Source organism: Lampris incognitus, chromosome 13, assembly GCF_029633865.1.
Source record: "Lampris incognitus isolate fLamInc1 chromosome 13, fLamInc1.hap2, whole genome shotgun sequence".
NCBI lineage: Eukaryota > Metazoa > Chordata > Actinopteri > Lampriformes > Lampridae > Lampris > Lampris incognitus.
The window spans coordinates 4,956,706-4,970,708 of NC_079223.1; the positions used below are offsets into that span (position 1 = coordinate 4,956,706).

At 44.8% G+C, this 14,003-nt stretch overlaps 1 protein-coding gene across 1 annotated transcript in view; it reads right to left on the reverse strand.

Annotated features, from left to right (window-relative positions):
- Positions 1 to 14,003, reverse strand: part of eys (eyes shut homolog) — a 292,598-nt gene that overhangs the window by 213,016 nt on the left and 65,579 nt on the right. Inside the window, 3 exon segments of the mRNA XM_056292252.1 lie at positions 4,591 to 4,704; positions 9,377 to 9,490; positions 11,256 to 11,378. Coding sequence (XP_056148227.1) covers positions 4,591 to 4,704; positions 9,377 to 9,490; positions 11,256 to 11,378 — 351 coding nt within the window.

Sequence of the window (14,003 nt, forward strand, 5' to 3'; positions counted from 1 at the left end):
TCACGATGCCAGCAAGATTTACCATGGATAAATGTCAACGGCATGCACAGAATTGTCGACAAAATTCCACCTGCACCTACCAGCAAACGGGTGAAAAGTTTCAAGTTGTACATCAAGTTACGTCCACAATTATAGAAAAGCGCTATATAACTTTAATTTATTATTATCATTATTATTATTATATATCTTGCAGGCATCGCGAAAAAATATGCTATTGTCAATAGCACGCGCCAACAAACAGGAAACTGGTATGACCGCTGCAGTAGAAACCGGAAGTCAGCGGACTACAGTTATGCACAGAGTCGATTGCAAGATAATAATAATAAACTTTATTTGTATGGCACCTTTCATACATAAAATGCAGCTCAAAGTGCTTTACATTGAAAACGGGCGAAACAATAAAACTCAACAATACAGATAAAATAAGTTAAAAACAATAAAACGCAGACCTAGGCAAAAAACATTTAACAAGATGGCCCCTTGCTTAGAAATGTTTTACTCAACAAAATGTCCGGCCATTATCCAACCTGCTTATCCTTAGCCAGGGTAGCGGGGATACTGGAGCCTATCCTAGCAGTCATTGGGCGGGGGGGTGGGGGGCAGACGCCCTGGGTAAACCGCCAGGCCATAACGCTATGGACACAAACGCGTAGTACTCTACATAACTAGGTAAAAGGAAAATGGTGGACGGCGGGTTTCGGAAACAATCCAAAATGGACGAACTATGTAACGATCGGGGACGTTTCTATCTCCAATGAAACCACCATAATATATGAACCTTTTATCAAAAGACCGATTAAGTTTAAAGAAATATTAGACTCACGAAAATTAACCTCTGGGAACTAGCTGAGAAGAAATATCGCTAACACTTTAGTATGGGGAACATAAAAAAAAACCTAATTACTAGTGAATTAGTAATGATCAAGATGTCACTTTAGTATGGGGAACATATTCTAAGTAACAAAAACTTAGTTTACAGTAATTTAACACTATGAACACTTGTAGTTTTGTGTGTTGTTATGTAAGAACAGACCATATTCATTAAGTGTTAGTAAGGGAGAATAACTCTTCTTGTGGTACTACCACCTTATAAAGGCCATACTAAGCAAAGCATATTGAGATGGTGCTACTAATAAGCAATAATTCTGAGGTTATAGAGGGGAAACTCATAGTTAATGGCTTACTGGTTGTATAATAAGGCCATGCAGAATAAGGCATTAATGAGTATGTAATAATGACCAATTAAGAGCCAATATGTTGCTAATTTGCATGCTAATAAGCACCTAATTAATGGTGACTACGTTCCCCATACTAAAGTGTTACCGAAATATCGACTCCTGTATTTTCCCAATGTGTGTCTGGTGTGTGGTGTGTGTCTGTGTGAGAGTCTATAAACGGCCAAACTAAAGCACTTGGGGCCTTGATTCTTTTTGGAGGTTATTGGGGATGATCAGGGGCACCTATCAAAAATAGCAGAACATTAATTAAAATTATGCATAATTATGCATAAATATGCAAAATATTCATTTTTCTAAAAATGGCTAAAAAACAATTTTCTCGGCATTTCAGATGATTCTGAGCATCTCTGATTTTTTTTTCCACCTATATAAAAAAAAATTTCTGGGCCTTAGAAATGTTTTGGCATTATGCAAAATAAATGCATTTTTGCAAAAATGCACTTATGATCCTCATTTTTTTTGGAGGTGGTAGGTATTGTTCCAGAGAGGACCAGAAAAATAGCAGAAAATTAAAATAATTCTAATAATTATGCATAATTATGCAAAATATGCATTTTCTAAAAATGCTAAAAACCACTTTTCTCGACATTTCAGATGATTCTGAGCATTTGGGGGGAGGGAGTTGGAGTGGGGGGGGGGTTAGGGGCAGGGGGAAGGATGAAGAGGAGGGAGATTTAGACGGGTGGATAACCAAACCGCTACATTGTAGCGGGGTTCTTCTAGTGTTTTCTATGTATACACAACTCGACATCGGAAAGCCCCACCCTCCTTACGCATCGAAGGCCGGGGCGGGAACTTTTCCATAAACCATATAAATGATTAAACGTGAAATAAGACATGGCGAAACCAAACACATGTAAGACAGCAAGCCCAAAGCGATATACAAATCCGTTTAAATAGTGACTACGCTTTATAACTCGCTAATTACAAAAACACAGCGTTTCACTGACTGGGCGGGCGGGCGGGCGGAGGGAGGGAGGGAGGGAGGGGCTGTCCTGCTCATTACTGATTGGCTCTTTCTGGTGCGTGTCGCCGGGCAGATTTGGAGTTTGGGTGTGGTTGTTTTTCAGAGAAATTTCCACAACTAAACGTCTCAACAAAATGTCAAAAATGTCAAAAAAATATATATCAAAGAAAAATATTTTTTGATACAGTCCGTAGCGACGCAACCCGGTACTCTTTACCTTTTATCCGTACTCTTGTACCACCTGGCCGTGTAGTTCCTTGAGAACTGCTGTGAACCAAGTTGTTGTATATACCTGTCTATGTCTGGCAGCTTTTCTCCTTCCCTTTTGTTGTTGTTGTTTTTTGTCTTTTAATTTTTGTTTTATTTTGTTTGCGTGTGTCTTGAATATAAAACCGAAAAACTGAAAATATTGAAAAATCGCATCGCACTATGATGTGACAGATCACTGTACACCGTCTCAGCAATACAGCGGTCTGGAAACCGGTACTGAAAAGGCGCCGTGCCCTTGACTGCCACACAGCAGTTAGGGGGGTTTGTTTTTCGTGTAGTAAATGAGATAATGTTATCCGCCCTTTTCATCGGAAATTAATTGCATCCAACCTTGTGGTGCCATGAGGGCTTATGAGGCAAAGCTTTTACTGAATCAACTTAATACATGGCAACATAATACAGACATTGATATGTAAAGAGGTTATTTTAATTCTAGCCTCCGAAATGTGTATGACTGTTTAGGCTGCTCTGCTAAAAGGTTAACGTCATATGGGGACACATAGGATGATATAAACTTTCTCAGGAAATTAGTGTACTGGGGCAGAAATTGGTATTACATGACACATTTTGCATGGAATTTATAGAAAATTCTCCGAATTTATTCATTACTAAAAAAAGAAGAAGAAAAGAAAGTGGGATATGATAAGTGGTATTCAAGTAAGGCAAAAAATGGACGTATGCATGACATTTTGTCGGTTAAACTGTCGGTCTTGTTAACAACTCATCACCTGTCTTAGATGCACCGTAGGGAGCTGCTAGGGAAGATGCATCTATGAAGATGCCATTTCGTTGTGTGGCTTTTCTCCCCAGTTGCATTGGCCAGTTACCCCCACTCTTACAAGGCACCCCGGTTGCAGCTCCACGCCCTCTCCAGATCTTGGGAGGGCTGCAGACTACCACATGCCTCCTCCGATACATGTGGAGTCACCAGCCGCTTCTTTTCACCTGACAGTGAGGAGTTTCGCCAAGGGGACGTAGCACGTGGGAGGATCACGCGATTCCCCCCAGTCCCCCCCCCCCTGAAAATGCACCCCGACCGACCAGAGGAGGCAATAGCGCAGCGACCAGGACACATACCCACATCCGGCTTCCCACCCGCAGACACAACCAATTGTGTCTGTAGGGATGCCTGACCAAACCAGAGGTAACATGGGGATTCGAATCGGCGATCCCTCTGTTGTTAGGCAACGGAATAGACCGCTACGCTACCTGGGCGCCCCGGGTACATTCCTACTTTTCACATTTTGTCATTCTCAATGTACAGCGACTTGGATGTAGGAAGAGACTTGCTTGATTATTGTGCAGTTACAGTTGTACTCTGCAATTTACAATACTGTAATCTGGGACATAATGAGACAACGCAGCATTAAAAAAAAAAAAGACTGACCAATAAATTGCGTGATTGACAACAACCTGCACCCCCCCCCTATTTCCTATACATCTCAAGTAAGCAACGTTATATGTGTTTGCTCGGACTTACTTTAACAGTAAGTAAATTAAACAAGGGGCGTCCGGGTAGCGTAGTGGTCTATTCCATTGCCTACCAACACGGCGATCGGCGGTTCAAATCCCCGTGTTACCTCGGGCTTGGTTGGGCGTCCCTACAGACACAATCGGCCATGTCTGCAGGCGGGAAGCCGGATGTGGGTATGTGTCCTGGTCGCTGCACTAGCGCCTCCTCTGGCCGGGCAGGGCGTCTATTCGGGGGGCAGGGGGAACTGGGGGGAATAGCGTGATCCTTACCCGCACTACGTCTCCCTGGTGAAACTCCTCACTGTCAGGTGAAAAGAAGCGGCTGGTGACTCCACATGGGAGGAGTCATGTGGTAGTCGGCAGCCCTCCCCGGATCAAGAGGGGGTGGAGCAGCGACCGGGGCGGCTCGGAAGAGTGGGGTAATTGGCCAAGTACAATTCAGGGGAAAAAGGGGCAAAAAACAAAACAAAAAGTAAATTAAACAAGAGTCTAATTCCACCTGGAATACATGTTCAAGACACATCGTTTTACTTGCTAAGTCAACTAAAAATAGATCACGTAACAATTAGGTCAATTCCACTGTGTCAGCCACACACAATTACTGTTTACCTGAACATATCGTACATGATTCTGCTGACTGACCTGTAAAGCCAGGTATACACACACAGGCATAGCTGTGTACAAGGTCAACACACGTGGCGTTGTGGTGGCAGGGGGATGATATGCACTCATCTATGTTGGTTTCACACTGGTCGCCTGTAAAGAAACATACGCTGAATCAAAACATTTTATACCAGACATCCAGTAACTATTCTGCAAAATCTGCTGGGTTGCCACCCACCCTGACGAATACCACTGGAAAACTTCAACTTTCTTAAACATTGCCATCATTTTCATCAGGTGTAAAGGACAAATGGAGCTGGAGGTGGCAGAGGTGAAGATGATAAGATTTTCATTGGGAGTGATGAAGAAGGACAGGATTAGGAACGAGCATATTAGAGGGACAGCTCAGGATGGACGGTCTGGAGACAAAGCAAGAGAGGCAAGATTGAGATGGCCGTGTGTAGGAGAGACGCTGGGTGTATTGGGGGAAGGAATCAGGAACATTTATTTGTCATTTCATTCCATGCACCTGCGCACATGAAATGAAACACAATATCGTTTCCCCAGCCAACAGCGGTGCAACACAGAGACAAAAACACATATATTCAACATTTCAAAAAAAAAAAGCACTGTCTAAGAGAGCAAACGCCAGCCAGGATGACTGCCGGAACAGACGGTCTGCATGGGCTAGTATTTAGCTTAGCCTGCCCCGCTTCCATGTCCTGTCAGTCCACCCTCGGTGTTTCCTCCTCGGGCGCAGCTCCAGCAGGGCCGTGGTCCCTTGGCCCACCAGACGCAGCAGACTTTTTTCAAAAAAAACATTTTTTTTCGACACACCTCCCCGCACTCCACATCATGACACCAAATCGGTGTCGTTGTGTTGTCAAAATATCGGGAGAAGGATGCTGAATATGGAGCTGCCAGGGAAGAGGAGAAGAGGAAGGCCAAAGAGGAGGTTTATGGATGTGGTGAGGGAGGACATGCAGGTGGCTGGTGTGACAGAGGAAGATGCAGAGGACAGGAAGAGATGGAGAGAGATGATCCGCTGTGGCGCCCCCTAACGGGAGCAGCCGAAAGTAGTAGTAGCAGTAGTTATAGTAGTAGTAGCAGTAGTTATAGTAGTAGTAGCAGTAGTTATAGTAGTAGTAGCAGTAGTTATAGTAGTAGTAGTAGTAGTAGTAGTAAGTAAAGGACAAATGCCATTATCATATTTGTTGAATGATTAAAACAATTTCATAAACTGATATAGCAATCAATTACAATCATTTTTTTTATCTCTCTCTCTGTTTCGCAGAGACTTTGTACACAGCCGTGTACTGGCCGCATTTGAGGACCCGAGGGTTGCGATTGGCCCACGGTCGTGTGCTTGCTGGTGGGGTTTGTTTCGGGTCGCATTGCTTCGTTTCCCACCGGAGGACCATTGTGTTCGCCGGGGTTTTCAGGACGTTGCACCTGTGGCCATCTTGCGGACAGAGGCCCTGCCGGGGAGCCAACAGCAAGCACAGCGCCGACCATCGGAGGCCCTGCCGGGGAGCCAACAGCAAGCACAGCGCCGACCATCGGAGGCCCTGCCGGGGAGCCAACAGCAAGCACAGCGCCGACCATCGGAGGCCCTGCCGGGGAGCCAACAGCAAGCACAGCGCCGACCATCGGAGGCCCTGCCGGGGAGCCAACAGCAAGCACAGCGCCGACCATTGGAGGCCCTGCCGGGGAGCCGGCGGCAAGCACAGCGCCGACCATCCTCTGAGCTACACACAGCCTCCCGGTCGTGGAAGCGTTGGGTTGTGAGTAACTTGGACAGAGCACTTATACACACACACCCACGCACTTTTGTCTCGTCGCCTGGGCATCGTAGGGTGTCTGCCTTGCCCTGCGCTTAGAGAACTGGTTTAATGTGCACCAACGGGCCCCAACAGAAAGCGCTGGGTATTTTGTATTCTTTTGATACTTTCTTTCTGTGTATTGTGAACGGTTGTCACACCCTGTGAAATTTTAATTAATGTTTAGTTGATCAACAGTACCACTCTCGTGTGGTACTCTCTTGTTTTCTCTCTCTCTCTGTTTTCTCTCTCTCTCTCTCTCTCTCTCATTATTATCCAATAAATCCTATTATTATAAATTATATTTCGGGTGTATTGGCAGCTCATGTACTTTTGGAGTGCTGGTAATAAGCGTGTACGGTACTTTAGTACACAGCAGGGTTACACGATCTGCCTTAACCACAAGTTTGTTTAAATTCTGGGAAGATACACCATTCACTAGCCTTAGGTAAGTGTAGTATTTCCTCAGTGGAGGCACCGCGCTACTACACTGCTAAATATCCTGGTTAATTATTTCTATTATCGTTTATCACTATTATTGTCCTTAGTGGCACTAGCCTACTAGTGCACAGGAGGTTCGGCCAGCTCACCATTCCACCGCTGAGAACTCAGGATCCTGTTGCGCCATTGGATTTGCTTGTAACCCTTTAGTAACTGGTAGCATTAGGATGTTGTCTTGTTCAAATGTGCTTGGCGTTGCCCGCCAGTGAAGAAGGGGTTACAAAAGGAAGAAGTTTCTCCCCCTCTAATTACCCGTTTGGCCTCTTGCTCTTCTACCAATACACATGCATGGCAAACATCCTCCACTTTTCTTTACTTTGTAGCTCGGTGGCTCAGGCGGTAGAGCAGCTCGTCTGGTTACTGGAGGGTTGCTGGTTCCATCCTCGGCTCCTCCTTGCAAAAATGTCGAGGTGTCCCTGAGCAAGACGCCTAACCCCTAACTGTTCCCGATGAGCTGGCTGTTACCTTGCATGGCTGACACTGCCATCGGTGTATGAGTGAGTGTGTGCGTGCATGTGTGTGTGAGAATGTGAGGCATTCATTAATTGCAAGGTGCTTTGAGTGGTTGTTGCAGCTAGAAAAGCGCGATTAAAAAATGCAGTCCATTTACCATTTCAACATTTAATCTATCAAACACCAACAATTATCTGAGCACATTATCTGCAGCATCCATTATGGGCCACAAGCAATTTCCCCTTTCCTGGTCAACTGCAGTTTCAGTTTCATGAGATTTTTGTTGCTCGTGTGCCCCCGCCCCAAGATTTTCAACAAGACTTGGCAAATTTTTGTTGGTCCTATTGTTTTTTGTTTGTTTTTTTTTTGCGTGGGGGGGTTGAAAACTTGACATCAGGTTTATGCAAAGTTTAGTATACATTTGTCAAAACAGTCATCCAGTACTGGGGCGTCCAGGTAGCGTAGCAGTCTATTCTATTACCTGCCAACACGGGGATCGCTGGTTCAAATCCCCGTGTTACCTCCGGCTTGGTCGGGCGTCCCTACAGACACAATTGGCCATGTCTGCGGGTGGGAAGCCGGATGTGGGTATGTGTCCTGGTTGCTGCACTAGCGCCTCCTCTGGTCGGCCGGGGCGCCTGTTCGGGGGGGAGGGGGAACCGGGGGGAATAGCGTGATCTCGCACACGCTACGTCCCCCTGGTGAAACTCCTCACTGTCAGGTGAAAAGAAGTGGCTGGCGACTCCACATGTATGGGAGGAGACATGTGGTAGTCTGCAGCCCCCCCGGATCAGCAGAGGGGGTGGAGCAGAGACCGAAAAACAGCCATCCAGTACTAAGATGGTCACAGCCGTATAGGTGCTGTCATTATAACAATACACAACTCTTACACCAGATTTTGAAATCTGATTCCAAACGTAAATTAGATCTGAAAATGGTCGTGGTGCATTTCCTGTGGTTTTATTTTAATTTAATAACATCCCACACTCTCCTTCTCTCTTTAACGCTGCCTCTGGCTAGAACGCAAAAAAAAAAAGAGACTCCATATGACTTTGATTTGTTGCCAGCCGTAAGTAATTCTGTATCTCCAACAGTAATGTGAGTACAGTCTGTTACTTGTGTGTCATGTCACAAAGTGATGAGGGGGTACATAGTAACAATGTGTAACGGGCTGTTCAAGACTGAATGTTTAAACCTCACGAGATTCTGATTCTTTGTATGTTAAATATTTTCTTTCTTACTTTTCCTACTTTTCTCTTCTGTTGCTTTGAAGTTCTTGTACCCTGTTACTGAACTGAGTGTTCACCACTTCAGAGATTTAAAAAAGGAAAAAAGATAAGCAAGTTCTCTTCACTACCTTGTTTTGAGCACCAGTTAGTGAAGGAAAATGTGAGGGTTTTTTTTCCCATGTCTCTGATGCAGCCAGAAGTGACTGGATGACAGTAACATTTTTTTCCCTCTAAAGACCCCCCCTTTTTTTTTTCCTCCCTAATTTTCTCCCGCCAATTACCCCACTCTTTTGAGCCATCCCGGTCTCTGCTCCACCCCCTCTGCCGATCCAGGGAGGGCTGCAGACTACTACATGCCTCCTTCAATACATATGGAGTCACCAGCCGCTTCTTTTCACCTGACGGTGAGGAGTTTCACCAGGACGTAGCACATCAGAGGATCATGCTATTCTCCCCAGTTCCCCCCCAACCCGAACAGGCACCCCGACCAACCAGAGGAGGCGCTAGTGCAGCGACCAAGACACATACCCACACCCTGCTTCCCACCCGCAGACACGGCCAATTGTGTCTGTAGGGATGCCTGACCAAGCCGGAGGTAACACGAGGATTCGAACCGGTGATCCCCGTGTTGGTAGGCAATAGAGTAGACCGCCACGCCACCCGCACACCCGACAGAAACATACTGAAACAATCGGGGAACATAGCTCATGATGACTTGAGGTTTATTAGGAGCACCGCCATACAGTCACTTTATGATATGAGAAATGATGTGGCCATAATCCTTGTCCTGGTCCGAGACGTGCATGTCAAAGGTTTACGTACCTGTGATTCCAGAAGGACACTGGCAGCTGAACGAGTTGAGCTCATCAATACAGGAGCCTCCGTTTTGGCAGGGCTGACTCAGACATTCGTTTACTTCAATCTCACAATTAGTCCCTGGGAAGGGTAAGAGATGTTCACTTCATTCAGCATCCACAAACATGCAGACGTAGACGTATGCATCAAGACAAGAAGAAGTGGCGGTCTCATTTGCAATACATTAATTGAAAAATTGAGCATGCATACAGACATTAATTGAAACAAATGTGATTTCTGTTGATTTTACAAGGGAAAAAACAAACAGACCGGTGCTCAGAGAGTACACACCTAATAAACAATAACATTCAATTAAAAATAGCCGCTAATAAAAACCACCGACAGCATTTATTTAGGTCTTTATCTACAAAGCGGTAGCGGTTTTGTCCTTTTCTTTCTTTTATTACTGTAGCTCCACCGCACCATCCCGGTGTGTGTATCTGTTGAAGTAATACAACAAGTCACTACTCCCAAATTGCTGAAATCTCATCTGACCCCTGAAATTAAACTAGATCACCTGAAAAAGATGATATTTAAATAGTCAATGGACACGGAAGACCTGTTCATTTTATGCCTTGTTTACTTGCCTACTTCATTTACTTGACCCATGACCTTTACCAAGCCGCCATTACTCGGTCGTAATTTGTCCGAAATGCTTCTGCAGGGCTACATATACATATACATATTCATATACATACATATACATATACGACTCACCTCACATCCCTCACGTGTTTTCTCTTGAGTTGGCTGCTCATCAGTTCTACAAAACACTTGCTTCTTTAAATCTCCTACAAGGCCTTTAATCTGATTTATTGTGACTCAGGCACCGTCTTGCATCTCTGACTACCCTCGACCGAACTTTCACCACTTCAGAGAGGTCCTGTGAAACGGAGCTTTTAGACTTCCACTGACCAGACTTAATACAAGAGCTAACTACTGAAGGCTTCAAGAAGTCCGTCAAAACCCATCTTTTTAAATTAACTTTTCAATCATGAACTGCTCTTTACCTTTTCAGATCTTGTTTTAATCTTGACTGTTGTTTTTATTCTTTTTTTTTTTGTGCATTTCTAGTCTTTTCATACCGTTATATGGGTGTGTATGCATGTTGTTGTCTTTTCCAGTTGTTTCCATAAAGAACTTTGCAACTTGTGTGTGAAAGTGTTGTGTAAATAGGGCGTCCAGGTGGCGTAGCAGTCTATTCTGTTGCCTACCAACGGGGATCGCCGGTTCAAATCCCCGTGTTACCTCCGGCTTGGTCGGGCGTCCCTACAGACACAATTGGCCATGTCTGTGGGTGGGAAGCCGGATGTGGGTATGTGTCCTGGTCGCTGCACTAGCGTCTCCACTCGTCAGTCGGGGCGCCTGTTCAGGGGGAGGGGGAACTGGGGGGAATAGCGTGATCCCCCCATGCGCTATGTCCCCCCGGTGAAACTCCTCACTGTCAGGTGAAAAGAAGCGGCTGGTGACTCCACATATATCGGAGGAAGCATGTGGTAGTCTGCAGCCCTCCCTGGATTGGCAGAGGGGGTGGAGCAGTGACCAGGACGGCTCAGAAAAGTGGGGTAATTAGCCAGGTACAACTGACAATTGACCACTGGGGAGAAAAAAAAAAGGGGGGGTAAAAAAAAGTGTTGTATATATAAAGATTTTACTTATGTTCCCTGTCTTGTGTGGGACATTCGGTTTCTTATCTCTATGTCCGTGAAAAACTCTCCTGAATCACCCTCAGAAACTCTCGTCAGCGACGGAAGAAGGGAACCATTTGAATGGAATGATGGACCGCTGTCTTTGATTTGAAAAATAATCAGCATAAGTTGCGAGAATATTTTTTAGTTTTGCCTACCTATAAATCCAGGTGCACAAAAGCAGATGTATCCATTGAGAGCATCTTTACAAATACTCAGGACTCCACACGGGTTTCCCTCACAGTCATCGATGTTTACCTCACACATCTGACCAGTTAAACCTGCAGAGAAAAAGGAAGTTCTCGTCAGTAAATTAAGTACTATGTTACTGGACAATAGCATACTAGATGAGATTATCAGTCAACAACTGATATGAATTCATCAAGCATAACCTGGTCAATCTCCTCCTTATACAAAGGGGAAATTATGAAAAATCCCATGCAGGACTTTCTCCTTCACTGCATTTTGCTGTCAGATTTTATTGTCTGGTGATACTTAAAAAGTTTTCAAGGTTATTATGAGCCGAGAATCTTAATGATCTTCCTTGGAATTTATCTGATTTTCTTTGAGACCAAGGTTGTATTTATGTGTATCATCTGCTTACAGACTTTGTACTGAATCTTCTCTTATTATGCCTACGGGGCCATCAGAGAGTACTTAGTATGTCAGGGTTCGGCCCGCCCTATTCAATATTTATGTCGAAGAAGCGTGCTTGTTCTTTTTAGTCAGCAGAACAAACAGATTCTATAACGAACGGAAGGGACACCCTGGGGCCTTTATTTATAAAAATGATGTAGTTAATTGTCAGCTATCCTGTAGAAATGTTTTTTCTAGACTGGTTTTAGTTACAAAGAGACTCTCAGACCTGGAAAGGAAAAGTGATAGCAGGTCTCTAAAGTTAAATTGTTTTCAGCAAAGCTTGAGATGCTTGACAATGGAAATAATGATAAGAAAAAACAAAACAAAAAAGTAAACTGACAACAAATGAACCCTCCCCCACCCATATAATTCCCCCCCCAATGAATCATACCATTTTCCCCCTAGTTATGAGCTGTTTGCAACCAAGTAAGCTGCATAAAGACCTAGAATGATGTAGGCAGTGTCTACCCATTCATAGAGCGAACCAGTCTAATGTAATTTTATACTGAAAAACAGAAGTCACAAGATGGCAGATGGTTTACTGTAGAGGTCTGTGCGGGATTACTTTTTCATTCCCAATTATTTCTGACCATTCCCACCGGCACCTGCAGAGATTCTGATCACTCCCACCTGTGACACTTACTACTGAGACCCTGACTAACCCCCCCCCCCAATTTTTTATATATATATAATATTAAACAGACCAGTGTAGTGATTTATGATCTGCATATTTGATTTGGCAAAGATTTTACGCCGGATGCCCTTCCTGACGCAACCCTCCCCATTTATACGGGCTTGGGATCGGCAGTAAGAATGCACTGGCTTGTGCATCCTCAGTGGCAAAGAAGAAGTGGGATTGTCAGAGAGATGAAGAAAGTAGACAGGAGTACAAGGAGACGCAGCGTAAAGCAAGGAGAGAGGTGGCAAAGGAAAAGGCGTATGATGAGTTGTATGACAGCTTAGACACTAAGGAAGGAGAAAAGGACTTGTCCCGATTGGCTAGACAGAGGGACAGAGCTGCGAAGGATGTGCAGCAAGTTAGGATGATCAAGGATTGCAATGGAAATGCTCTAACAAGCGAGGAGAGTGTGCTGAGAAGATGGAAGAAGTGCTTTGAGGGGCTGATGAATGAAGAAAATGAGAGAGAAGGTTGGATGATGTAGGGATAGTGAATCAGGAAGTGCGGTGGATTAGCAAGGAGCAAGTGAGGGCAGCTATGAAGAGGATGACGAGTAGAAAGGCAGTTGGTCCAGATACCTGTGGAGGCATGGAGGTGTTTAGGAGAGATGGAAGTGTGGTTTTTAACTAGATTGTTTAACACAATCTTGGAAAGTGAGAGGCTGCCTGAGGAGTGGAGAAGAAGCATACTGATACCAATTTTCAAGAACAAGGGTGCTGTGCAGAACTGCAGCAGCTACAGAGGTATAAAGTTGATCAGCCACAGCATGAAGATTTGGGAAAGAGTAATAGAAGCTAGGTTAAGAGGAGAGGTGATGATTAGCGAGCAGCAGTATGGTTTCATGCCATGAAAGAGTACCACAGATGTGATGTTTGCTTTGAGAATGTTGATGGAGAAGTATAGAGAAGGTCAGAAGGAGTTGCATTGTGTCTTTGTGGATTTAGAGAAAGCATATGACAGGGTGCCGAGAGAGGAGGTGTGGTATTGTATGAGGAAGTCGGGAGTTGCAGAGATGTATGTAGGAGTGGTGCAGGATATGTATGAGGGAAGTGTGACAATGGTGAGGTGTACGGATGGAATGACAGATGGATTCAAGGTGGAGGTCGGATTACATCAAAGATGATGTAATCTCTGAGCTCTTTCTTGTTTGCAATGGTGATGGACAGGTTGACGGACAAGATCAGGCAGGAGTCTCCATGGCCTATGATGTTCGCGGATGACATTGTGATCTGTAGCGAAAGTAGGATGCAGGTGGAGGAGAGCCTGGAGAGGTGGAGGTATGCACTGGAGAGAAGAGGAATGAAAGTGGGTAGGAGCAAGATGGAATACCTATGCATGAATGAGAGGGAGGACAATAGAATGGTCAGGATGCAAGGAGTGGAGGTGACGAAGGCATATGAGTTTAAATACTTGGGGTCAACTGTCCAAAGTAACGGGGAGTGCAGGAGAGAGGTGAAGAAGAGAGTGCAGGCAGGGTGGAGTGGGTGGAGAAGAATGCCAGGAGTGATTTGTGACAGAAGGGTACCAGCAAGAGTTAAAGGGAAGGCTTACAAGATGGTAGTGAGACCAGCTATGTTGTATGGTTTGG